General features: G+C 51.1%; 2 protein-coding genes across 3 annotated transcripts in view; one reads left to right on the plus strand and one right to left on the minus strand.

Moving 5' to 3' along the window:
• The window catches only part of SND1 (staphylococcal nuclease and tudor domain containing 1), a 413,629-nt gene that overhangs the window by 339,521 nt on the left and 47,973 nt on the right, over window positions 1-26,135 (plus strand). The window lies entirely within an intron of this gene.
• LRRC4 (leucine rich repeat containing 4) lies at window positions 11,035-13,159 on the minus strand (the record flags this gene model as incomplete). Its single annotated transcript, XM_080818946.1, has 1 exon — window positions 11,035-13,159. The coding sequence occupies one exon, from the start codon at window positions 13,157-13,159 to the stop codon at window positions 11,207-11,209; it is 1,953 nt and encodes a 650-aa protein (XP_080675072.1). The 3' UTR covers window positions 11,035-11,206.

Consider the following 26,135-nt stretch of genomic DNA (forward strand, 5'->3'; position numbering starts at 1 on the left):
TTATTTATTTATTGGACAGACAGAGAGAGATCACAAGTAGGCAGAGCAGCAGGGGGGGTTGAGCCTGAGCAGGGAGCCTGATGCGGGGCTCGATCCCAGGACGCTGAGATCATGACCTGAGCTGAAGGCAGAGGCTTAACCCACTGAGTCACCCAGGCACCCCACATTTCTGGGGTCTTACTTCCAAATGGACAACCCCATTAGCTGGCTCTTAGTGGCTCCTGCTCTCCACTTCACACCTGGTACCGCATCAGGCCATTTTGCGCCAGCAGAGGGAAGCCCGAGGTCCGGCAGCAGCACTACTCAGGGCAAAGTCTTTACCCTTGTAGTACTTTGTAAACCAGAGTAGCGAGGCCTCCCTTCCAGACCAGAAACGACACAGAATCGCTTTGTGGGGTGGACGTGTACAGCACAGGCAGCATTCGTGTGTTGATTTCCACATATTAAGTGGTTCTAGTTGCTTGCCTCCGTGTGACCATCAGACTCTGTATCGACCATGGCATTCGTGCAGGGACGGGGGAAAGACAGCTGTGCAGCTCTCCTCCGGCCCCTGAACGCAGCTCCCTGTGCTACACGGCCTTGCTGGCGGGGGGCTGCTGAAGCAGCACTTAGGAGAATCACCAGGGAGACCCCTCCATCTCCTGCCAAGCTCAACAAACCCTACCCTTGCTCTCCTCTGAATCACACCTCTCTGTGGCTTCAGTCCTCCTTCCCCAGCTCCGCACAGGGCGCCGCCTGACGGGAAAGGCCTAGGTGTCAGCGGGAGAGGCATTTGAGGAGAAATGAACTGATGTCGGAAGGGGGAGTGCCGCTCAGTCATCTTTTAAGTAGAAAGGAAAAGATCATCAGAGCTGGATGGGGCCCGGGCTGGATTGTTGTTGACGCGGCCTGGCTGCAGCAGAGGGGCCAGCACCGTGCACTGCCAACCCCATCCAGCTGCTGGCAGCCCAGGCACAAAGCAACGCATGCTCTGTGTCCACAGATGGGTCTGCGTGTCAGCGTGAGCCTGTGTTTAGCCCTTGCTTAGGAAGGGCAGCCCATGACATAGTAATTTAATTAAATTTGCCTCCCTCCATGGCCCACATATTTGCAGAGGTTTGGGGGGAGATGAATCTGGCTGAGGAGTGTTACCCTGCCGCTTTGGCCCTGCCCCAGAGCCGAGCCACGGTACCATAAAGGGTCTCGCCGTCCTGAATCCGGCGCAGGGCATCTGGCTGCACTGCAGGCTCTCTGGCCAGGCTGCCTGCTGGCACATCTGGCAAGGCAGCCTCTGGAAGCATTCCGTCTCCATCACAAGGAAGCCACCAGGGGCAAAATAAGGGGACTCCCCACCCCCTACTCAAGACCTGCTGGCAGCAGCCTCAGCAAAAACCAGAGCCGCAGAATGAGTTTCTACACTGATCTCAGTGTAGTAGGAAGAGGGCGGAATGGGAGGACCCCAGCCCTTCAGCGGACACCTCAGGCTTAGTTGTAGCTGTCACTCCCATTTCAGTGGTGACCCCCATTCCTGTGCTTCTGTCCTGGAAAAGACCCACATTTAGGGGTCCGAAATTGATTCCAGTGAACCGATCACCATGTTCCACATCTCAGATGCCACTCAGTTCTTGTCCACTGTGTCTGAGCTCAACCCACACCCACAGTCCACACCCCGGAGCCTTCCCCCTGCCTCCCAGCCAGCCAGTGCTTGTCTCGTGTGGAGTTCCTCACTCCTCAGGAGGCACCTAAGCTTTCACTTTCTCTTGTCAGAGTGCCTGCCCATTTCATCTCACTAACCTCTAGCCTCCCACTCAGCCTTTTATATCCTAGGTCAGCAGTGCCGTGCCCGCTGGAGAAGAGCATTCTTTCTCGTTATCATCGCCCCCACCAAGAGCACGTCTTCCTGGCTGGCTAATCTCTCCTGTGTAACAACAGCAGCACCTCCGAGAGAAAGGGAATTTCTCTGGCACAGTTTGTCTCAACACCAGCAGAACACAGGCTGTTGCTTAGGAGTGGGAATCATTAGAGTCAGGCCATTATTGGAGGGGACCAGTCTCTAGGGGAGCTAGCAGAAATTACCACTCCTTAATAGATGAAAACTCATTTGCTGGAAGCCCCCGCCCTCCTCTTTATTTCTCTGCATTCTCCACCTCCCTTCTCTTCCCAGCTTTGAAGTCAAAAAGAGAGGTAATGCTATCCCATCCAAGATGGCAAATTTCTGCTAAATTAACTTGGTTAAAAGATCCTTGGTTGAAAGCGGCTGTTCTTTTAGAATGTTTCTGCAGGGACTTGGCTTGAAACCATCATGAAGGAGACAGATTCTAATTAAATGTATGTGATAAAATTATAGCCAGGACCACTGCATTTCCCAAGAGAGGATTTGTTGAGGTGGTTGGGAAGAGGAGACAGTTACTAGCTTCCTAGACCTAGACCTAGACCTAGACCTAGACAGTTACTAGCTTCCTAGGCCTTTCAGAGAAAGCCTCGGAGTCAGCCTGGGCTCTGAGCCTTCCCTGCAAGGGTCCCCTTGTTTACACAGTACCAGGGAAGGTGAGAGACGTGGAAGCAGGACTCCAGATTTCTCTGCTTCTCTAGTGGTCATCTTGACCTTGAACAGACCTCTAACCTGATACAGCTTCTATATGCCTTCCCTGCACAGGGATACACGTTCTTTACCTTGTAGCTCTTTGCTCTTGTAGGAGAATGGGGGGTAGGCAGCATAAAGCAGCAAATGCTCCTTTTAATTTATTACCTGTTTGGGCTGCCATCAAAACTCACATGCCTTGGAACATTTGTGGTGCAAGAGAAAGGAAAAGTTGCCTCATTTCTCAGCTCTAGTCGTGTGAATGAAGTCACGAGTGGGCACCACGTCAGAGCGTTAAGCACAGATAACGTACTGGCGTAAAAGGCCTTCCCCTTCTCTCCCTGGAAACTAACTGCAAGGGATTGCACCAAATTGCAAACTCCGGGGGACACTTACCACTTTGTAGTTTCTGTAAATGGTGCCCCCTGGATTTGTCATTCACCGTGGCCCTGCTGGTGTTCGGTCGTACTGCTGGGTTGAGAACCGAAAGCCCAGAGATCTGGTCTCTGCATCACCAGCTATGTGACACCTGAGCAAGTCACATCTCTCTGGCCTTCATTTTCCTCGTAAATAAGTTTTCTGAATTAACTTGGAAATTAAATTCCCTTCTCTGTCTCCACATCCCTGAATTTTGAAGCTATAAACCATCATTCTGTCCTCAGTGTCTTGCCATCCCAAGGTTGGCCAGCCTTGATAAGACACCCATGATGTGAAGGCGGCCTCCACTGGCATGATAGCACTGGTCAGAGCAGATGTGGGCTTCGGACAGGAACGTGGCAGAGGGGGCTAAAGAAAGGGAAAGCTACCCTGCAGGCACAAGGTGGAACAAGAAAGCCATGGCTTAGGCCAGGTCCCCACTCTGCTTGTTTTCGTACTTGTCTGTGGCTTCAGAACCTTCTGACACACATGCATGCGGTACACCCAGGAGGTGCAGTCACTTCCCTCACCAGAGTAACCAAGTGAAATGCAAACATGCTTTGAGGTCTCTGTCTGGCCAGGTATCTCCAAGCCTCCGTCCCCATTTCTTTTTCTTTTTCTTTTTTTTAAAAGATTTTATTTATTTATTTGTCAGAGAGAGAGAGAGAGAGAGAAAGTGAGCACTTGGAGACAGAGGCAGAGGGAGGCAGAGGGAGAAGCAGGCTCCCTGCTGAGCAAGGAGCCTGATGTGGGACTCGATCCCAGGACGCTGGGATCATGACCTGAGCCGAAGGCAGCTGCTTAACCAACTGAGCGACCCAGGCGTCCCTCCCTCCCCGTTTCTAATTAAAAATTTTTCTTCTCTTTCCCTGGTTCCTTTAGCAGTGTCTTTCTTGGCCCTCCCTCCTTTCTTACTCCAGACTCTCCCAATTCATCCCAATTCATCCCCTTAAAGAGATGAATTGGAAGAATATGCTGTCATGTCAGAAGGAAGCCATTGTCAATTCACACAGGCAAAGCTAATAGGATAAAGTATTATCCGACTTCCTTTAAGTCCAGAAATTAAGTCTTCTTGCAATGGTAATAGATTAGAACTTGTAACCACTGCAGCCGGTAGGCTGCAGGAACCGGCTGTTAGTATAAGAGGCCTCAGCTCCATTTCAGGGCCTGTGCTGGGCCTTTTGTGAGGGACGCACTGAGCATTCCTGCAAACACTGCTGCACTCTCTGTGCCGGGACCCGCCTCTGGAGGGCTGCCTGTAACTCACTCGGTTCATTTACAGGGCGGAATCTGAGTGGGAGAAGCTGTCCGATTGGTCTTAACAAACCCAGATGAGTAGGTAGGTGAAGGGAAGAAATCAGGGCCTTGAAGACTCTAGGAAGAAGTAGCCGGAGGCCTGGAAACCAAACTGCACAGAGAACCGTTACTGTGTGAAAGCTCTTCTCAGTCATCCTTGCTGACTCATTGAGCAGGTAGAGTGACTTATCTAGTGACTAAACCAGTACCGGCGCAGACATAGGGAAACCAGAGGTGAGATCTTAAAGGAATTTTAAGAGACTAGATGAAGAACTTGCCTTGGAAGAGGAAACCACATGAGAACTACTGGAAGAAGAGTCATCAATCTTCTAGAATGGAAGGATCTTACAAAAATGTCCTAGGTCCTGTTGTGGCAGATGATTGTACTCAGATGGGGATTATGGAGGGACACCCCCCGATAGAACAGTTACCCGAGGGCACTGCTTATTAATGGGATTATAAGGTGAATGGGTATTAAAGAAACGAGTGGACCAGTGACTGTTCCTTTGTTATTTAGTGATCAGAACTTTCGTAATTGTTCTAGTACTGTTCCTGGGTACACAATGAATGACCATGAAGGTACCTCAGTCCTACTTTACTCCATCTAGCCCCACACCGGGCATTAGAGCAGCCTCCCAGCTCAGTGGTTCCCTACTACAGGGTCAAAAATCTTCGATAAGTTAAGGAAGACACCGTCCTCTCAAATGCTAACAGTCTTTGACAAGAGAGTTCCTCCCAGGGATATCCCCCACAGGCCTTGCCCTAATCTCTCTGACTCACTGCCAGGGTCCATGTGCACTGAACTCACAGTCATCACCATTTTTATGGGAAAACACAATTTATATAATACCCTCCCTCTGGAGTAATACTCCTTTTGTGGATAAACAGTGACTTGCACCAACCTTTTCTGTGAAGAGAAGTGAGGGACTAGATTCAGAGCGGACCCCTTAATGAGGCTCTCAGGGTCAGGATTAGATTACAGGCCTAAGGGCTGGCTTGCTTCCCCCAAGCAGGGGACAGCCTACAGGATAGAGAACAGGACTGTTGTGGGTAGGTGGTTTGGCCCAAGTACTGACAGCAGAGCTGGCATGTACCGGAGGATAAAACCTGTGATCATCCTAAAATCTAATTCTAGCCACTCATTAGGAAATCAAAATGTATTCTCTCTTAGGCTTCTCTTGGAGAGTTGATCTCCCTGCATTTCTTCTCTGTTCCATGCCATGAATTTCACACTTAACAGTCCTCCCCCATCTGGGGTCCAGCCAGCCTCTTGCTAGCTAGGACAGGAATCTCCCTGGCTTTCCTCCTTAACTGCATTGCAGACCCTTAGCCTGTGTAGCTGCCATAAAGCTCTGTTCTGTTCTCACTTGCTCAAGTTATGGTGCTTTTTTTTCTTTTCCTGTCTGTACTTTCTCCAAGCCCTCTAATTCTGTTCTGAAGCCCCAATAGCTCCTCTCTCTGCTGCCTTCTCCGTCCTGGTACCTCGCCCCTCCCCTGCCCTTGATAAGGTATCCTGACCGTGAAACAGGGAGAGGTGGAGAAGACTCTAGGAAGTTTATCCTCTCAGTAAAGGACCAAGGTTTCTGAGATAAATGTTTCCTGGCCAGCCCTCAGCTTGTGCATCATCAAGAACACACCTTTCCTATCTTCCCGGCTTACGGCAAGGAAAGGTAATCTATTCCCGGACTAAAAACAGTGCCTTGGGCCAGCTAGAGAGCTGGATGAGGGAGCAGAGCACAGAGCGCTATTTTCCTGGGTAGAAAGGACAACCCATCTTTCCCACTGGGTCTGTGCTTATAAAGATAGTGCTGTCCCACTGTCCCTGACTTCTCGATAAGCATCCTTCCTTTCCGGAATAGCTCCATAAGCATGTTCTCTCTCTGGGGACAGATGAGGTTCTAGAATAAAGGTGGTGATTGAGGAGGGCTGGTCAGTTGGTCTATATTCTTATGTTTATCATCAAATAACTACCAACAATACAGCACTAAGTTACCATTCTGAGTGTGATTTTATTTATATAATTTCAATTCTCACAACAACCTATGAAGTAGTGAAGTGAAGATAACTATGATGTCCATTTTACATATGAATAAGCGGAGTATTTGTCCCAAGTCACACAGATAGGAAGTGATGGAGCTGAGATTCAACCCAGGAATACCAGATCCAAAGTCTGTGCTTGTAAGCACTGTGCTGTGTTGCTTTGCAAATATGTATGTTTCACTGATCTGGTCCCTGAAGCATTTATCCCTGCTCCAAGAAGCAGCTCACTTCATTTTAATTTAAAGCAAAGATGAAAACAGCCTTAATCTACAGCGCGAACCATTCCTCACCTCCTCAAGGGTAATGGGTGCTTTCTGAATGATAGAGACCAGGAGAGGTGCTTTTGGGCCAAAAGCTGCCTTGCATTTTAGCTGAGGCAGGATTTAGAAATGGCATGAACGGTGCCTGCATTAGCCGATGGCATGGAGTGCTGAGTGCCAGCAGAGGAGATAAAATCAGACATATGTTTGGATATAAATGTTCTCTCTCTTTCTCTCTCTCTCTCTCTCTCTCTTTTTCTTTTTCTCTAATTTTAATCCCCTGCTGCTTTGTTGCAGTAAAATGTTGTTGGGGCCTTAATTGTGGGCTCTGGACCCCTGAGATAGTATCGCCTGGGCTGTGGGGGCTGTGTAAGTTCCCCTTAGCCCTCTCCTAGCCACTATCCATCTCCACAGAAGGAAACCAAAGCTCTCCACCGTGAGTAGCATGGACTCTGGACCTCTTCCCCGCCACCAATGGGGATCGTTTGACCAGGGACTCTACGACATTGTTCTCCCAGCACCCAGCAAGCCACTGGCCTCAATACCTGTTAAACAGCCACGAGAAAGCTAATGTCTCCAGGCCTTACAAACTATCCTGTCTGCTCTCCCTTCTCTGATAATAAGATGCAGCATAAGACCAAGGAGTGACAAAGGCCTAAAGGAGATTATGGGAGTAGCAGCCACAGCATGGCACTTAGAGAGCTCGGGTGGGGTGGGCATTGTGGAGGAGAGGAGTTAAGGAGCTCCCCCCCACCCTGGTCCCCCTCTCCCCCCACCCCTGGTCTCATTGTTGAGCCAAATAGGCAGAAGGCATTCCACTATGGAGGACTTACTCTGATAGGTGCTTTAAGAGCTCTGTCACTCCTCTACTCAGCCAAGCTTCCAAGGCTGAGGTTGGGAGAAGGCCAAGCTACCCTTCCCTTTGTGAACACCCTGCCTTATCACCCTGTCTCTGGCAGCCATCTGCCGTTGAACCTCAGGATCGGAAGCTGTTCTGTGCAGTCCTGAGAATCTAACTCCTTAGTGAGCACATGTGGCCCTCGGGCCAGCTGTGGGGCGCCTGTGGTCAGAATTCTGGTCAGACCCGGGAGGCCAGTAGAGCCAGTCCTGAAGGAGACAGCACCTCTAAGCAGAGTACACATCATTGTCTGTAGGGAGGTCGTCCCATTTCCACTGCGTATCAGCCAGGAAAGAAACAGGTTCTTGAAGGCTCAGAAGAGCCTGAGTAAGGAAGGCCCATGTGCCTCGGGAGCCCAGAGATCTGGGTTTCAGTCCCACCTCTTCCACTAAAAGCAGTGCGACCTTGGAGGTATCTTTCCATTTCTCTGGGGCTGTTTCCTTGACCAGACAGTGTAAAAAGGATTAGATGAAATGATCTTTCATGACCCTTAAAGAATTCTGTAACTTCGTATAAGCAGCAGCAGTCTTTCGCTCTAATGTGTTGCTACAACTACTCCCCTAAAGAACTACCAACCCATGTCCCATTCTTAGGTGACAAACCCTGTAGCTTGGCCGCCGGGCCTGAGGATGAGTCACCAGCACAGCATGAAAGCTACTGGAACTCATGGGACTCCTCTCTGAAAAGCTGTCCCAGGTGCCTGCTACAAAGGAGGACATACCCAACGTTACAGCATTGGAGGCTTGCTCCTCTAAAAGCTGAAACACTGCCCAAGTCGAGGAGTGGACCCAGTGGGGAAGGGAACTACCCTTGCAGCTCTAAGGAAGCTTATTCCCAGGAGCCATATTCTCAGTCTCCCCCACCTTTCAGGTTCCTTCTAGAAAGCACTTCTCCCTCAGATTCCAAGATGGCAATATGCTCAGCCCCCAGGACACATGCGTTTGTTTTTACGACTCTTCTGCAGGAATGTTTTGGGACCATTTCTGTACCCCTGCCCTCAGATCTCTGGTTCAGCCACAGACACTTGATCATTCCAGAGCCAGTGTATAATCTCAGACTATCCAAAAGGAGGGGCGGAAGGAAATCAATCAACCCCACACCCTCTGTTCCTGAAGCAGCTACTTTCACCACAGTTGCCCCTGAGTGTGTCCCCAGGAAGCTGCCCTAAACAGCCTAAGTTGCCTTGTGGCACTGGGCAAGGGATCTTCTCTCGCCTTTCCAGCTGGTCCTGGCCAAGTCCCACCCTTTACTCTGCTGCAGTTTTCTCCTTGTGTTGGGGGTAGGGTGGCAAAGGGGAGGCTGAGGGAAACGTTTATGTAGAGCCCAGAAATGTGACTGGCAGTATCTAAACGTGCACCATGCACGCATGCTGCCACACACCCCGGTACCCAGAAATTACACATACCTCTACCCAGGGGATGAAGAATTGGCCCTTTCTTAGCCAACTGCTGCAAAGTGCTGCCTGCCTCTCTGCCCGCTCAGTGCCAGAGAGCTCACACCCACTCAGTGCCGATTCCCTGCATCAGTATAAAAGCGCTGAAGAGACGCAGGGTCCCGGTTCATGCAGCTTCCCTGGACGTCATCACTCGGGAAGCGTCAGAAGACAGACACCCACCACCACCACCAAGACATGTTTGGCTATTTGGCACCCAGAGAACAGAAGGAACATTGCCTGTGGGAAATTTAAGCCAAACAACATTACCACAGACCTCTTAAATCCAGGTCCCCCAGGGTCCCTGGGCAGAGCCGGTGCTGCCTGACCAGCAGCTTCTGCTGAGGTGGCATTTAACTTCTGGCCCGGTCCCAGGAGCTGAGGCTGACCCATTTCCCCTGCTTTTCCAGGGCATCAGGAATTTAATTCTACCCCCAACAAAGCCAGGGACTAACACACTTAGCTGGTGGAAGGTGCACTAGAATCGGGGTGCTTTTATTTAAGCTAAGGAAAGATTGTTGACAGCTTTAGCATTTTTAACATTGCCTTCCCCTCCCACCTTACCTCTCCCCTCCCCTCCCCTTCCCTTGTTTTCTTTAAATAGAAATGACTTGGTTGATGCTGGTAAGAACCTATATGATCTTATTCAATTTAACCCTTTGGGGACATTGAATTAAAAATTGAACAATATTTATTAAAATACAAAAATACACTTTTCTCACATTACAATCAGTGTTCTTTTGTTGGCATTCCCCCCCACCCACCCATCCCACCCCTTTCAAATCTGAACCCTTTATTTCTTTTTAAAGCTAAAATAATAAATGAAAGAAGTTACAGCATTAAATGGACCAGAATAACAGAGATCTCTGCCTTCACCGCCCACACCCACCCTTTCTCCTCCACCTCCTCCTGAGGTAGGCCTGGGAGAGGGAAGCCTTCCCCTCATTGCGCTACGTTCAACAGGACTCCTCGCAGAACTCGCTTCTTGTGTGCATGTGTATCACTCTTGTTTTAACTGTGGATTTCACATCTTTTTTGTGAACCATCCTATTCCGTCAAGGTTTCACTGTACTTTAAATGAGCCTGTGCCCTTTTTCTCTCTCCACTTATGTTCTGTCTCCACCCCATCCCCACAACCAGTTGACATCAGCTGTAATAATCCCTAATGAATCAGCATTTAGAATAGTCACCAAATCACAAGCATGAGAAAAGCTTCCACTCCCCCAAGCTCCCCAGTCCCAGCCTCTCCTCCTTCTCCACCTTAAAACAAACAAAACCTTTAAGAAAAATCATAAAATGCCATCATTGTCTACAATCATTTGTCAGATACCGGGAACAACAGGTGGACATGGCACAATGCTAATTTATGGCCTCCTATGAATACATTCTCTCTGCTTCTGCTCTCCCTTCCCACCCCCCTCTGCTGCCGCACCCCCTTCAGGGGCCTCCTCCCTCTCAAGGGAAACCCTGAATAGACACAAGCCCCACAAAGAGTGGGTTAAACCCATCTGCAGGAATCTGGTGCAATGTGAAAGCATTTGACTGAGAGCTACGCCAGCTCCCTTCCTTCTCTGCTCCTTCCCGAGGCGCGCTGTCAGGCGGGGCACACGCATGTCCCAGTGCACAAACCCAGGGGACTTGTGCACATGGACAGACGGAAAGATTGAGCCCCTTTAGGGAGTTATTTGAATTTTGATGGTTTTCCTGTTTAAAACACAGTTACAGAGCTATCTTCCCCTCGGATTCTGAAGAAAAAAAATTATTGCCTCTCAACATTTTGGCACAGTACAAATTCTTGGTGCTTTTTTGTATTTTTAAAATAAGATAAATCTGCAAAGACAGCTCTCAGCTTAAGAAAGGTGTCTATAGAAATGGGTAGTCCTGTATGCTATGAAGCATCTTCTAAAACATGGCAGCCTGCCCCCCACCCCTCAGCAGCCCGCACCTCTTTAGGGATGTTTGTTTTAGCTTAGCTTAGCAGTTTCAGCCTCAGATCAGAAATCCCTTCTGGCATCATAGCAAGTTGACTTGCGGCTTCAGCCCCACAGCGTTCCCAAGAACCCCACTCCCCCTTTAAATAGAACTTACAAGTTAGAAAATAGTTTTGTTTTGATTTTTTGTTTTTAAATTTTAATATAATCTGTTTCTTTTACCAGCCCATAGATTTAATATATAAGCATATACAAGAAAAAGTCTCTCCCCACTCTGTACAAAAGTTGCTGTCTCGTGTGTGTGTGTGTGTGTGTGTGTGTGTGTGTGTGTGCATTCTATTGCATTTTATAAGTTTTTGGGGGGAGGGGGAGTCATATTTGAGTTTCCTGTACCTTGTCCTTGGTATGGGTCTGAATTATATAAGGTTCAGAGATTGTGGTGACTGTGGGGTGCAGAGAGTTCCCCAGGCTGTTTTCTGTCCAGTGGGCCCCATGTGCTGGTTTGTAGGTGTTGTAGTTAATATGGTCATGAATTGTGGGCAGCACTACTGCCCCCTCACCTGATACACTGGATGGAGCTGCTGTTGCCGCTGCAGACGCTGCCGCTGGGATGTCTTCATCCACCTGGATAATCTCAACTGTCCGGGCGGCTGTGACCGTACTCCTCTGCTGGTGCCGCTTGCGAAGTTTATAGAAGACAATCAACATGGCGGCAGCTAGCAGAGTCACTGCCACAAAGCAGCCAATGATGATCTTGGTGGTCTTCATGACTTCATCCAGGCTGGTCTGCATCTTATCATTGGTGTCTGTCGCGGGTACCTGCTTGGGCACACGGGTGGTCTGGATGAGCACCGTGGTAGAGGTGGTATACGCTGGCTGATAACCAGTGGACGTAGTAGGAACAGGCTTGTACTTGCGCGTTGTATCCTCAGGTGAGATCTCGGTGGTCTCCACTGTGACAGTGGTGAAGAAGCTGTAGTTGGAGGTGTTGAGCTCGGCCGTGCTCACGTTGAGGTAGGCCGAGGCGTTGGAGTTACCGGCCACATTGGTCACCATGCATGTGTATACCCCAGTGTCTGAGAGCAGCACGTGAGAAAAGTTCAAGGTGCCGTCGTTGAGGACAGAGATCCTTGGGTGGCGGGAGGCGTGGCTGAGCACTGTCCCATTGGGCAGCAGCCACTTCACAGAGGACATGGGGGGAGTCCGACACTTAAGTTCCGCCATCCGACCCTCGGAGATGTTGAGGTCCCGCGGGGCATCCATGATGAAGGGGGCAGAGCACTGGAAGGAGGCCTGGTCCACCTCCACCAGGTAGCGGCCCCGCATGTGCAAGGGAGCGTGACAGCGGCCACAGCAGGTAGAATTGGTGGGTATGTACTCCCGAAGCCACCAGGCTAGCCACAGAATGTCACAATCGCAGTTCCAAGGATTGTGGTGCAGGTGCAACTCCACCAGGTACCTCAGTGGGGTGAAGAGGTCATGGGGCAAAGAAGAGAGGTTATTGTGGGCCAAGTTGAGTTCCACAAGCGAGGCCAGCCCATCAAAAGCATTTCGCTCAATCAGGCTGACCTGTGAGTTCATGACCCACAGCTTCTTGAGGGAGCTTAGGCCATGGAAGGAGCCAGGCCTGATCTCAGGAAAGTGGTTGCCTGACATCTCCAGCTCCTCCAGCCCCACCAAGGGGGTGAGATTGGGCATATCTTTAATGTTGCACATGCCCAAGTTCAGATACTTGAGGTTGAACAGTCCCTCAAAAGCGCCCTCGGAGATATACTCCAGCTTCTTTAGCTCCCCCAAGTCCAGGCGCATGAGGGAGGGCACCCGGTTGAAGGCATAAGAGGGGATGCTTTCTATGGGGTTGTTGCGAAGCCAGAGCTCCCGAAGCTTGGACAGGTACTCAAAGGCCCCACTGGGGATGACCGTCAGCCAGTTGTCGAACAGCTCCAGGGTGTTGAGGCTGGCCAGGCCGTTGAAGGCCCCCACCTCGATCTGCCGGATGGAGTTCCTGCCCAGCTGCAGGACCTCCAGGTGGTGGAGGTGGCGGAAGGTGTCGGCCTGGATCATCTGGATGTTGTTTTCCATGAGGTTGAGGTACCGGGTGTTGGAGGGGATACCCTGAGGGACCTCGGAGAGGCCCCGGCGGGTGCACACCACCTTGCTGAACTGGTTACTGCACGAGCAAACGGATGGGCAGTTCTGGGGCCCGGAGGAGGCGGCAGCGGCGATGGCTGCACACAGAATCCACACTTGCGCCGCGAGGTAGACGACGGGGAGCAGGACGGCATTCCAGGTGTGGTGCACAGTTACCTGCCACAAGAGCTTCATGGTGTGGCACGTTCATAATTCACCATCGCCTGGGATTTTGGCTCGGAAAGGAGAACCAGCCCTACCCCGGCTTAAATGAGCTAGGAGCTCCTCTTTCCATCTGGAGAAGGAGGTGGGGAGGGGGCGATTAGAGAGACGGAGCAGACCAGCGGGGGGCGCGGGGGGGGGATCATGCCCAACTAAAGCGTGGCCCCTGTCTCCAGCCTCCCCTCAAGGCAAACCCTTGGAACGCCGCGACTTTCTCTCCCCCGTGGCAACCATCCCCACCCAGTGAGTCGCTGTCACCTACCTCGGAAGGAAGGAATTGGCGTGGTGTCCTTAAGCGTTCTCCGCGGGAGCCGGCCACGTCGTTGCCATTCTTACTTCTTAGTTTTAATTAACAAAAGGGGGAAGTCGAGGGGGTGGGGAGGGCAGAGGGGAGGGGTGGGGAGGGGAGGGGTGGGGGAGACAAAATGGCTTCTAGTAAATCCCGAGCAGGCTACGGCGGAGCGGCGGAGTTGAGGCGCGCCGGGGAGAGCCAAGGCCCGGCGGGCTATGCAGGTGCATGCCCCCCCCTCAGCCCGAGGAGCGGCGCCACCAGCGCTTTCCTGCTTTGTCCTTGGACCCTGGCACCGGCTCGCACCAGCCGCGGGGGAAGCCGCTTCATCGCCGGAGCGTGCCTCCGGCGCCCCCAGCCCGCTCCCGCGGCTGCCGCCCGGCGGGGGTGAGGGGGCGCCCCGAAGCCTCCCAGGCCGCGCTCGCTCGCTTGCTGCTGCTGCCGCGCTGCCCCCCCGCCTTGTGTCGGTGGCTCCTGACCGGAGGCAGCTGGTGCAGTCGTTCGCTCGCGGGGCTGCGAGAGTTAAGAGGAGGTGTTCGAGGCTCCTTCGCCCTCCCCAGACACACACCCCCTTCGTCCCTCGCCTCTTCTCTGAAGGGTTAAAAAGAACCAAAACCGGGCTTAGTTTCCTAGTCCGCCGCGTGCCGGCGCGAGGAGCAGCAGTTCGTCCAGCCCCCGCGGGTCAGCGGCGTGGAGGCAGCGCCGGGACCGGCTCCGCCGGCCAGAGGAGCGCGCGGCGGCCGGGTCGCGCCGGTACCGCAGGCCCCTTCAGGGAGTCCGGGGGCGGGCGCGGGTCCGGCGGCGGCGGCGGCGGCGGCGGCGGCCTCAGCCCCCGGTGGCGCGCGACCGCCCGCCGCCGCCCGCCGCAGCCGGGCCCCCGGCGCGCCGCCGGCTCTGGCTTTGTGCGGAGGCAGCGAGTTCCGGGCTTTGGCTCGCGGCGCCTTCAGTGGCTGCGCCGCCCGCGGACTGCTGCAGCGGCCCGAGCGCTGGCGGCGGCGACGGCGACGGCGGTGGCGTGAGCAGCGGGGGTCGCGGCTGCGGGGAACGCTCCGGAGCCCGAGAACATGGTCCGCGCTCGCTAGCGGCGGCGGCGGCGGCAGCAGCGGGGCCCCTGCGCTCGGCGCCCACCGTCTCCTCCTCGCGCCGGGCTCGCGGTGTTGCAGGCAGCAGCCACGCAGACTGCTCTCTCATCCTTTTGTCCTTCAGTCAGAACGTGAATGTACTGCTGACGCATACTGTTCTGGGGAGAAGATTAGCGTGATGCAGTGCTCTTATGTATGAACACCGCTCCCCCTCCGCTGCCTGCCCTCGAGGGGTTAACGCCGGCGCCTTCCAGCGCCGCGCCGCGCAGCCCCGAGCTCCGCGCCTCCGTCCGACTCCCTCCCTCCCTCCCTTCCTTCCTTCCTTCCTCCCTTCCTTCCTCCTTCCTCTCTCTCCCCCACCCCCCACCCCCCTCCCCGGCGCTTCCTCCCCGCCCCCTCTAGACGAGCGGAGCGGAGCGGGCGAGCGAGCCGGAGTGAGCGTCAAGTGAGAGGCCGCGCTCAAGTCGCAGGCGTTCGCAGCTATTTTGGTCCAGCCGAGGGAGCCGCCGGGTGGCCGCTGATAGGCTGGAGCGGCGGGGCTGCGGCGGGAGAGACCGCGGCCCGTGCCCCGCCCCCGGGCGCCGGGCCCCCTCCGGCTCCCGACGCGATGGGCTCAGGGGGCCGGGAAGCGGGCGGCGCGGCGGGGCTGCTGCAGTTGGCCGGCCTCCCGCCCGGACCGCGTCATCCTCACCCCCACCGACTGCTGACGGGGCGCCTGGCCGTGCGGCCCGGGCAGCATACGCGGAGTTCGGAGCTGCATGGTGGGGACGCGAGGGTGGCTGGGGCTGCTTGGAGCCAGAGGACCGAGAGCCTGGGCTCCGCGGCCCGCCCCGTGCTACTGCACGGGTGCCTCTTTGTCCTGCCTCTTCCCTTGCAAATTTCCTCACCCCTTCTCGGCTTTAACTTTGAAATGATAGTTTTCTTAATGAGGGTTGCAGGGAGGGCAGAAGGTGGAAGGAAAGACCAAGTGCGAGGAACCCGGGCAATGACGACCTGGGACAGCACAGCAGCCTGCAGGAAGGATTGAGATGAACTCCGCGAAACCACGGGAGAACCCGTTCACTCACGACGGAGCCTCAGCCAACACTTCTCACTCCTTTTACCTCGAAGTCCTGGGTCGCCCTTTCCCCTCCCCAAGCCGGGTGAATGGAGAGGGGTGGGTCTTAAAGCCTTCTACCCCAGGGCTTCACTAGCTCCTCTTTGTTGCTGGATCTCTGAGAAGAACTGCATAACAACCTGCTCCCACTTCTGGGGAAGAGACACCCTGGGGCATTGGACAGACCGGTGCAGGAGAGCAGGACTAGGTCAGCCTTTTCCCCCTGAAAAAGACTGCCCTTTTTTCTGCCTAGTGGGGGTGGAGCCATCTGTGGCTAAGCCCTGGGAAAGCTGTAGAATATGGCATTGGTTTAGTATTGCTTCTTTTGGGGTGGGGGGGCTGCCTCCAGACTCTCCTCCCTTGTGCCCCGCCCCTCCACCTTGACAAGCTTGCTCCTTAGGTAAACCCCCGTCACCTGCATGTGGGCTAATGCCAAAGAATGAGGAGGTCGTGGATTTCCCAGCTCTCAGCATTCTACCGCCCCGGTATCTCAGGATTGTCTGCTGCCCAGTAACCTGGGTTAGGGAATATGCCCTTAAATATGCCAGGGAATTCCTGAATTCCTAGAAGCAGATCTACTGTAAGCAAGCTAGATTCCCTACTGATTACCAAGACCTTTTGATCATGCATTTGCAGTAAAATAGTAACAACTTTAATAGTTAATATGTTTCCTAAAATTACACAGTAAGTGGCAGAGCCAAGATTTGAACCCTGGCAGGTAGCGGATGTGTAGAAACTTGGGCTTGGAGGTAATTCTCCAGTTTGCTCCCAGTCGATGAGAATTCTGGTTTCACTTATCCACCTCAAAAGTCATTTACTAGGATGTTTATCTACTACTGCTCTCCAATATAGTAAGAATAGATGGTTGGGTGGAGAGAGAGAGAGATCTTTCTGTACCCTTGTTTAATCTTTGTTTCTCCAGTGAAGTAATTGCCATAGTTGCCTCCATTTTACAGGTGGAGGTCCTGATCTTGGGCAGGCAAATAATACACTAAAGGTCATACATCCACAAAACAACAGAGCCAGCATTTCAATCCAGTCCTCTAACCCTGAGCCCGGTGTTTTCATCACTAGCAGAAGTGTTGTGTCTACGTTGCAGAAAGTAAATGACAGAAGTGGGGGTGGGGTGGCTGTATAAAAAAAAAATTCAGTGACGGGTATGTGAGAAATAGAACAGAGGGTGGGAGAGGAAGGGCTGAGAAAATACATCTTTCAATTTGTTTTACTCCCAGTGACTAGTTAAGAGAAAGAATGAGAGAAGTGGAGGTGAGTCAGACCCTGGTACTAGGCTTCATCTGGGCTCTTTGGTGGCTCCTTTTGCTTTCTTGGCTAAAGCCCCATCTGTACATCATCAGCTTCAAGCAGGACTCTACCAGCTTACAGACCACGGAATGTAAATCCTATCTGGACAGGGATCTGGGCAGGAGAATCAGAAGCCCACCGGTGAATGGTTCCCGTCCTTTTCACAGCTGGCATCGAGCTGGTAGGATGCCAGAGGGCGCCCCAGCCAGGGACTAATGGCACCCTGGAATATGACTCCCTTTACCTCCTCAGGCGAAAGAGGGGCTCTGCCCAGACTATTTCCTGCCAGCGCAGGCAAACTCAGACCCCATCTGTTCACTCCGGGCACTGCAAATGAAAGGTGGTGGCCCCATACTGTATAGGTGGATGGAAGGGTGGGCTGCCTTGGGTCAAACCAGTACTTAGTAATGAGGTTGTCTCCCAGTAAATATTTGTGAGTGATGGATGACCGTGAATATGCCCAAGCTTGGTGCAGCACGTGGAGTTCTTGATGGGGCTGCTTTGCCCTCCGTAGGCCAGCTGAGCTGAGAGCGCACCATAGAAGTTGTGGGCTAGACTGAGGCGGCTCTGGAGCCATGGAGGCGCACAGCCTCTTTTAACCAGCTCCGAAACCTCTAACCCTGTGACCTGAATGTCATCTGGCCATCATCCATTGCTCTTCACAGCCCCAGGTCCTGATAGCTCCCTTGATTTGGAGTGGTGCAACCTGGAAACAGAAAGAAGAGGAAGGCTTCAACTTTGAGACGAAGAGAAGGAAGAAACACTGGGTTGAGAATGTTGTCACTTGTGATTTCACACAGAGAGAACTGTGACAAAGCCAGAGAGAACTGAAGAAGCCAGCCACTGATGAGGCAAGGCTTTTGTCCGCAACTTGGTACCTGCCCAAAAGTTGGGATACCTGAGTTCTACTCTCCTTTCTGCCACTGGGTAGATGCTGTTACAGATCTTAAAACAGCCTCAAACATTGGTTTCTTCATCTGAAGGAAATAGACTAGAATAATCCCACCAGCTCTCATAATCCCTGGTTCTCACCTCTTCTCAGATACATAGGTCTGTGAAGAAGGTTGATCCATTGGGATGATAGCCAAGACTTGGAAATGAGCCACACAGTGGAAGAGAGTGTTTCCTTTAGTTTAATCTAGAGATCACAGTGCCAGAGCAGAGTAGATCACACTTTATTTTCCCAGCTACTAAAAAGGCTGATAGATCACAGAATGTTAAAAGTTAAAGGTATCTTGGAGATCATCTGGACTTGACCTCTCATTATTGTCATTAATAAAGTTCAGAGAAGCATAGTGACTTGCCTAAAGCCACATGGTTGACTAACATCAGAGTCTGTCATTTTTGAGCTCCATCCATCAGTCGGATACATCCAACAGTGTATTAGCATTGAAGCCTGGGGCTTGAAGATATTTCCAAATGCCTGTCTTCTGTGGTCTTACATGCAGGTGCTGTCATTATACTCTGTTGGACTGGGATCAAGATGGGTCTTCGATAGAACCAGTCTGCCATTCTGAGTGACTTTGGAATCCTAATAAGAAGAGAAAGAAATGGAACCCCAGGGAACTCACTCTAAGGGGACCCAGGACTACCTCACTCAGCCAGGGTAATTGGGCTCATGGTAAAGCCCAGAGCTAGACTACTCGGCACCCTGACGTGCATCCCTGAGCCATTATCCCGAGCAGCCACTAGATGTCCACAATGCCTCATAGGGTTTGCCAGGAGTGAGCAATCTTCGGCAGGCTACTATCTTGGCCTCCCAATAGGCTTTTGGGTCCCTTACGTTAGGTCCATCAGTAGAAGATCACAGATGCTCTGAACCTCTAGTTCCCATTTTCAGTACCGTTGGGCTGCCAAACCCTACTCAAGCACCTTTTCCATTTTTGTACTTTTTATTCTTCCATTTGAGCAAAGAACAGAACAATAGCAGAGGAAGAAAATGGTTTCAGAAAACAGGAAGAAAGGAAGAGAAAAAATTGTATGGAAATTATCCTCCACAAATGAAGGAAAGACATCAATTGATTGGTGAATCAGCAACAACAGAACAGTATAAGAAACCATCTGTATGGAAATGGTCACCTCTTACCCAAGGCAGTGAACACATCATGTGTGCCCGAGCCCCCTTGCGTTTGCATCTCTCCCTCTCCCCCATGTATGCAACTCCCCCTGCAGGGTGAGCAGGTCACGAAGTCTTTAGTGGATAAGGTTGCCATTGCAAAATAATAGTAAAGATTCGTTTTCTTGGCTGTGATCCTTTAGCAAAGCCATGGCTGTGCTGTTACTGCACACAGTCATAAAGGAAATGGATTTTAATCCTTGAGCCCAATGAGTCAAGGTGACACAATTGTTCTAGAAGGACCCACTCTTCCACACGCCCTCAGAATCCACTGTTCTTTTCCCCCAAGAACTCTGGTCTTCAAAGAAGGAAGTGGACAAAAAAGCACTTTCTCTGCAGGTCCCATCCAGAGCAATTTGCAAAAACCTAGGCAAAGAAGAGACAAGATGCTTAATAAGAATGGCAGAAAAAACTCTAGAATGGAAGGGCCTTTCCCTCTCCTGAGGCTAGTTTCCTAGGGCTTACAGTTTCTTTGTGGGCTGCCAGACCTGAGTGAAGGGAGAAACCTCCCAATGCCCCCCACGGTCTCCTCTTTTGGAATAGTCGGTTTGGTGCCCATTTTAGCCACAACCTCCTGTGTGTTCAAACACACCAGAGGTCCAGCCAGATGCCTTAGAAATGTTCACCTCTGCGGGTGCACTGGCCCACTATAGGCTCTTGTATTCTGGCCTTCTCTTTAACTCCTTTTGTAGGCAATAACAGTAATGATGTGAATAGCGGTTTTTACTTGGGAGTTCTTACACATGTAATCCTCACAGCTTTCATATGCTGGGTATCATTAGACTCCCCATTCTGCAGATGAATTTAAGCTGCTTTCTCAGGGTCACAGAACTAGTAAGTGACTGTGGTAGTTTCTTGAGGCTGTCATAACAAATTACCAAATATTTGGTGGCTTAAAACTTCAGTAATGGGGCACCTGGGTGGCTCGGTTGGTTAGGCGACTGCCTTCAGCTCAGGTCATGATCCTGGAGTCCCGGGATCGAGTCCCGAGTCGGGCTCCCTGCTCGGCAGGGAGTCTGCTTCTCCCACTGACCTCTCTCCTCTCATGCTCGCTCTCTCTCATTCTCTCTCTCTATATATATCAAATAAATAAATAAAATCTTGGAAAAAAGAAAACTTCAGTAATGTATTATCTCATGGTTCTGGAGGCTAAAATCACAAAATCTGGCAAGGCCATGCTCCCTTCAAGGGCCCTAGGGGAGAATCTGTTCTTTGCCTCTTCCAGCTTCTGGTGACAGTCGCATTCCTTGACTTGTGGCTGCATCACTTTGATCTCTGCCTGTGTGGTCATGTTAACTGTTACTATTCTCTCTCTCTCTCTCTGTCTGTCTGCTTATAAGTATAAGGATACTTATCATTAGATTTAGAGCTGACCTGGGCAATCCAGGATGATGTCATCACAGGATCCTTAATTATATCTGCAAAGACCCTTTTTCCAAATAGGGTAATAGTCACAGATCTGGGGATTAGGATGTGGACGTATTTTTCTGGGGGTTCATTCAGCTTACGACAGTGACTGAGCCAGGTTTCAGTCTCAGATCTGTCTAGTGCCCGCCTTCCAAACCACTGTGAGCTGCCGCTTAAGAGGCAGAGGAAGAGAAGGGTACATCTGACAACCTGTAGTGTGGCTCCCCCACACACCTGTGCTGGAGGAGTAGAGGGGTGCCACGTGAGCTGGGCAGCCACGGGGAAGGGAGGGGGTCCCTTGGTCAGCTCCACAGTTAGGACAGAGCACCTGAGCCAAGTGGAGGGGGCAGGCCGACCAGACAGACTTAAGGCATGTGCATCCTTTTGTTTACTTTATGCTTCTCCTGATTCCTTGTCTTGGAAATTTGCTCACTCTTTCTTTACCTGGCCTCTAGATTTTATCCCAAAGATCTTAGAACATTTAATCATTTACCAGTAATACTAGAAGTACCTTTTGACATTACTACAAAATCTGGCTCACGTATAACTGTCTCACATAAATGGTGAACTTCCTGCTTGCTGAAGATTAAAAGATGCCTTAAGATCCAAGTCCAGCAGGTACGGGTGTGGGACTGGGAGTTATGCGTAGAATGGCTTTTCACGTATCACCACTGTAAATTTGATCCTTAGGTAGGGGTCCCTGCCTGCAGTTAACCTTTTCATGGACAGATTTGCCAGGTGTGTATAAATGGGTTCATTTTTTGGTTGGGAGAAGCCCAAACAAGTTTTTCCCCCAATCTGACTCCTACAGGAGAGTTTGCAGCTTGAGAGGAAGAGGCAGGGTGTGTGTGTGCTTGCACGTGCGCTGGTGGGCACTGTAGTGGTGGTTATGACAGTATTCTGGAGTTAGACGCCTAGGTTCGAGTCCTGCTTCTGCCTCTTGCATACTGCATATGGCTCGAATTCTTCATGTGTGAAGTAGGATTAGTAACTGTAGCTACTGTGTGCTATTACTGGACCAGAAGGAATTAAGGGAGAATGCAGTCTGTCTTAGCAGCTATTATTTCCTCATATGGAAACTAGCGTAGAAATGAAATAATTTATCCAGAATCAATTATTGAGATAATCCTTTTTTCCTCTCCCGCTCACTCCCCAGACTTACCTGTTCTTGGTAGCATACCTAATTTAGACCTCTTAGTTCTACATTAACAATAAGAAGGTGGTTTTTGTTGTTCTTATCAGTTAATTTTTTTTTTAAGATCTTTCTTGACTTACAGGTCAGAAAAGTGCTGATATACCCTTCTCCCAGCTTCCCCTAATGTAAACGTTTCTAGATGATCACAGAACGTATCTTCAAACCTAAGAAATCTACCTACTAAAGACATCGCTTTTTACTCTTGCCCTCTACACTGTATTCTCCACAGCCGCCCAAGTGCTCTGTGTGACATTCTATCAGATTGTTACTGATTTGCTTAAAATGCTCCTGTGTCTTCTCTTCATAATGGAAATAATAACCAAACTGCTTACTGTGGACCACAGGCCCTAAGCCATCCTTGCCTTGCCTGCACCTCAACCCTTGTATTTTTATCATCTTCCTCATTTCCTATGCTTCAGCGCTACTGCTCTTCCTTCTCTTAGAATACTCTAAGCCTGTTCTCCCCATAAGGGCTTTTGCTCCGTCCTCCACCTGGAGTGTTCTTCCCCTACTCTTCAGGTGGTTGGCTTCTCCGGAACAGGTTCTCCGGAGAGACTTTCCACGACTGCCTTGTCTTAAAATAGTCGCAGCACTCACAGTCACGTTATGCTAAGGGTTTTATTTTCTTGTTTTATTTTACCATTATCTGAAATGATCTTGTTTATGTGTTTGTTCGCTTATTTATTACACATCCCAATGAAAGCAGAGGCCCTTCCCATCTTGTGTCCAATACCTCGATCATAGTAGTGAATTATTTCAGAGGAAAGGGAAGGATTCTCAGGCCTATGTGAATAAGAGCTCAGGCCTCCCTAGCCATATATCAACAGCCCAAGCCCTGCTCTATAAATCTTTGCAAAGATAGGTGAAGAATCACCAGGGTTTGGTCTTGTTTTGTTTTATGTCGGGAAAATTGAGGAGGATCCTAGTGACCTTGAGGTTTCCCCAGTCCTCAATTTTTAGAATTCCTCACCCCTTGGTGACAGATTCATGGGTGAGAGTTGTGTGGAGTTAGAGAGGCTCACGCATTCTTGGCAGTTGTGCCGTGTGAGGCCTGGGCAGAAGAGTGAGGATGGGTGCACGGATACACTCGACTGTGCTCAGATACGCATGTGCCTGTCATTTTCAAATTTGCTAAAGTGCATTTTCTCCAAAGGGAGTGGGGGCTGTTGAGCCTGAAATAGGGAACACCAGGACAGTAAGATCAAATGCTTTGAAAGTGGCTGTGCCAACGCTTTTTGCTAATTAAAGAATGTTAGGACAATCACCACTAGCAGCAGTAAAGGGCGCCCCATTACCTCTCTTTATGGAGAGCTGGGTAAATTTAAAGGCAGCTATAAATATCCCACTGAGTGCCTGTGCTGTAGCACAGTCGGTGGGCATCCAGCTGGGCAATGAGAGGAGCCCAGAGCCTGTGTCCAGGGTCCTCATCTCTATTAGCTGTCAGTCCTCAAATTCTGCATGACTAAAGAACAAACAATTCCATCAACAAACTCTTAATTTAAAGCACTCAGGCGGAGATGATGCAAAAACAGCTGTGCGGTGAGCCTGACTGGGAGCCCAGGCCCCCTGGGTCCCTCTCCAGCTTTGTCATTGATTTCCTTTCCCTTTTGCCTTGAGGGAACATGTTTCTTCACGTTGTGACTCCATTTTCCCCAACTATGGGTGTGTCACAGATTTTTTTTTTTTTTTTTTCAGTCCCTTGGCTTTGAGCTAACCTTCTGGGACTGTTCTAGGGCCCCTTACGGAGCAGCTCACTGCTCCAGGGGAAAACTTAGTTTAGAAAGTGTGGACGAGATGAGAACATACTTTTTATGCTTACGCTGGGGAATTTCTGACTGAATTTAAGAAGTATGCTCAGGTTGGAACATTCGCTGTTTCAGTCGGTTGAGTTTGGCTTGAAACCTGTTGTGTCCTTTCCAGCATTTTCTTCTTGAATCTCTTGTGTGGCCTCCAAGCCACTCTAATCCCCTTGGTTTATAGAACAGTGCCGTTTGGGCACTGCCTCCTCTCTGCCAGCCTTCTTGATCTGCTGTTCAGTTTCTTTGTGGGTCAGCGTGTGTGGCCATCAAGCCGCCTCACACAACTGGTGCATTGTTTCCAGTTTCACGCTGCTAGCTTCATCCATGGCTAGAGTTTCCTAGTTCCAGTTGCCGTGGCCCGTAGTGTGGGTTCATTTGATCCTGTCTAAGGAGCTTCAGAGGTAGAATTGGAGGGACTCTAACAGAAATGTGGGCTTGAATTTAGTCTGTTAGTTGATATTGTGACCATCCTCACTGTGCCACTCCCTGCCCCCATCCTTGAACAGAGGGACAGGCTCTTTACCCTTCGAAGTGAAGAGGAGTATAGCATTGGGAACACCAGGAGACCAGCCTGGAGCTCACACCACTGGCTTCCCCATGAGTCATCAAAGGACTGATGGGTAGGTTGGCTGACACCCAGGTTCCTGGAGGCTGCTGCATCCTTTCTCATTGTGGTGTGAGCCTCTTCGGGAGTTCCGTCTCCCCAACCTCCAGCCTGTTCTTTGATCCATGTTTTTAAACGGGAGTTCTATCTGCAAATGCTTCCGGTGGGAATCACCTTTGTATCTAGAGGAATTTGGGGTGGATGCACATGGAATAAAGAAGCTAGCACCCTCCGTTCCTCTAGCAAATTTAGAGAGAATTAGAATTCCTCGGTTGGTTGGTTGGTCAGTTGGTTTGCTCATATTCATATTCTCTCTCTTTCTCTTACTGCCTCTCACACACAGTCGAATTTGGCCCGAACTGATAGATCTGTTTGTTTATACTCAAGGGTAACATGACTACCTTGAAACGTAAGCTCCTTTACCTCGGAATACCGCCCCCTGGCTATGAACCCTGCTTTCTCAGTTTTTGCCTCGCCTCCAGCTGGGAATGCTAAGCAGTGTGCTCCTAAGCAGTGTGCTCCGGGGGGAGCCTGTCATGTTGGTCTGCTTTACACTGTTTCTCTGAAGGACAGCAAACTGAAATGGCTGGGGTGCTAAAGCCCCAGCTTTTGTGGGGTGACGAGCTGGGGATCTGGAAGCTTTCTATCACGATATCTGGACACTGGCAGCCTGGCTGGGAGGAGCCCTCATTCTGGATCACTCTCTCTGTGACTAGGGCCAGTTTGTGTGGCAGCCCAGTGAGGCTGCTTGATTTGTATTCGGTGCACAAACCATGGGGGGAGGGGGAGTCTGTTAGGAGCCCTGCCAGCCAGTAACTCTGAAAGGATCCTTTGTGTAATTGAGCAGTCTCCCGGCTAGAGAAGGGCAGCCGCCCTACCCACCCCCACCTCCCCAGCCGGCCCCTCTGGCCTGGCAGCCTGGTGGTGCTTTGGAGCTGGCACCGCGCCCTTGGGATCCCTCCTGGAGAGGAGGCCATCTTGGGGTTCCAGGGACATGGAGCAATTTCAGCTTCGTCCCTCCTGCCATGGCTTCTGGCAGTCTGCCCCCGAATGCCAGCCATGTGTGTGCACGCGAGACAGTAAGTGAAGGAGAGATGAATAGGAAAAGACCAACCAAGCAACCAGTTGAGGACATTCTCATTCTCTCTGGAAACCTCAGCTAGGACAGAGACTGTGTCCGGCACTGTGTTCGACTGCTCCACCCAGCTCTCAGGGGGCCGGCCCCTCCGCTGGCCTGAGCCTTTTCAGTTTCCTAACCACTTAAAGCAGTCTTTTGCTCCTACATCCGCAGGGGGACAGGAATAAGCTCCCCTGCTCCTGGGTACCTGGCAGCTGCAGGGGAAAATTCTTTGTCACCTTGAGACCAAGAGGCGCCCCCACTCTGATAGGCCAGGCTGAACTCTGGCCTTCAACACCACCGCCCATAGCCTTAGCCCACTTTCAGAGCCGCCTGAGGAGTTGGCTGCCCGCCCACTCCTGTCTCCGCCTGAGTCTGTCCCTTTAAGAATGTTGTTTGTTATTAATGAGTTTTCTAAACACATAACCTTGACTCACTTGCTTAGGTGAACCAGCCCATTCTCATTAAATACTGTTTTCTAGGAAGAAGAATTAAGTAGGTATTGAATTTTTCTAAAGCCTCACATGTAAGCTAGAGCACAGTAGCACTGGCAAGCGGGGCAGGGGAGAGGGGTGTCTTAGTCTCTGACCCCCTAAACATCTTCAGTTAAGCTGTACAGTTAAGCTCTACCTTTGGTGGAGAAAGCCCAGAGACTGGCTGAATTTTGTCTCACGAGGCCCATGTCAGAGGTGACTCCAGTTCTCCCTGTCCCCTCCTTTCAGCACTGCTGGCTTTCTCTGTCAGTGGCTCCTTTGTCAGGGCTAAAACCCCCTTTGTATGTCATTTGCCCAAACTATCTTGAATATTTTTTTTAAAGATTTTATTTATTTATTTGACAGAGAGATAAAGAGTACCAGCAGGCAGAGGAGCAGGCAGAGGGAGAAGCAGGCTCCCTGCTGAGCAGAGAGCCCGATGCAGGGCTCCATCCCAGGACCCCAGGAT

This window comes from Martes martes (genome assembly GCF_963455335.1).
Source record: "Martes martes genome assembly, chromosome: 11".
In the NCBI taxonomy this organism is placed as follows: Eukaryota; Metazoa; Chordata; class Mammalia; order Carnivora; family Mustelidae; genus Martes; species Martes martes.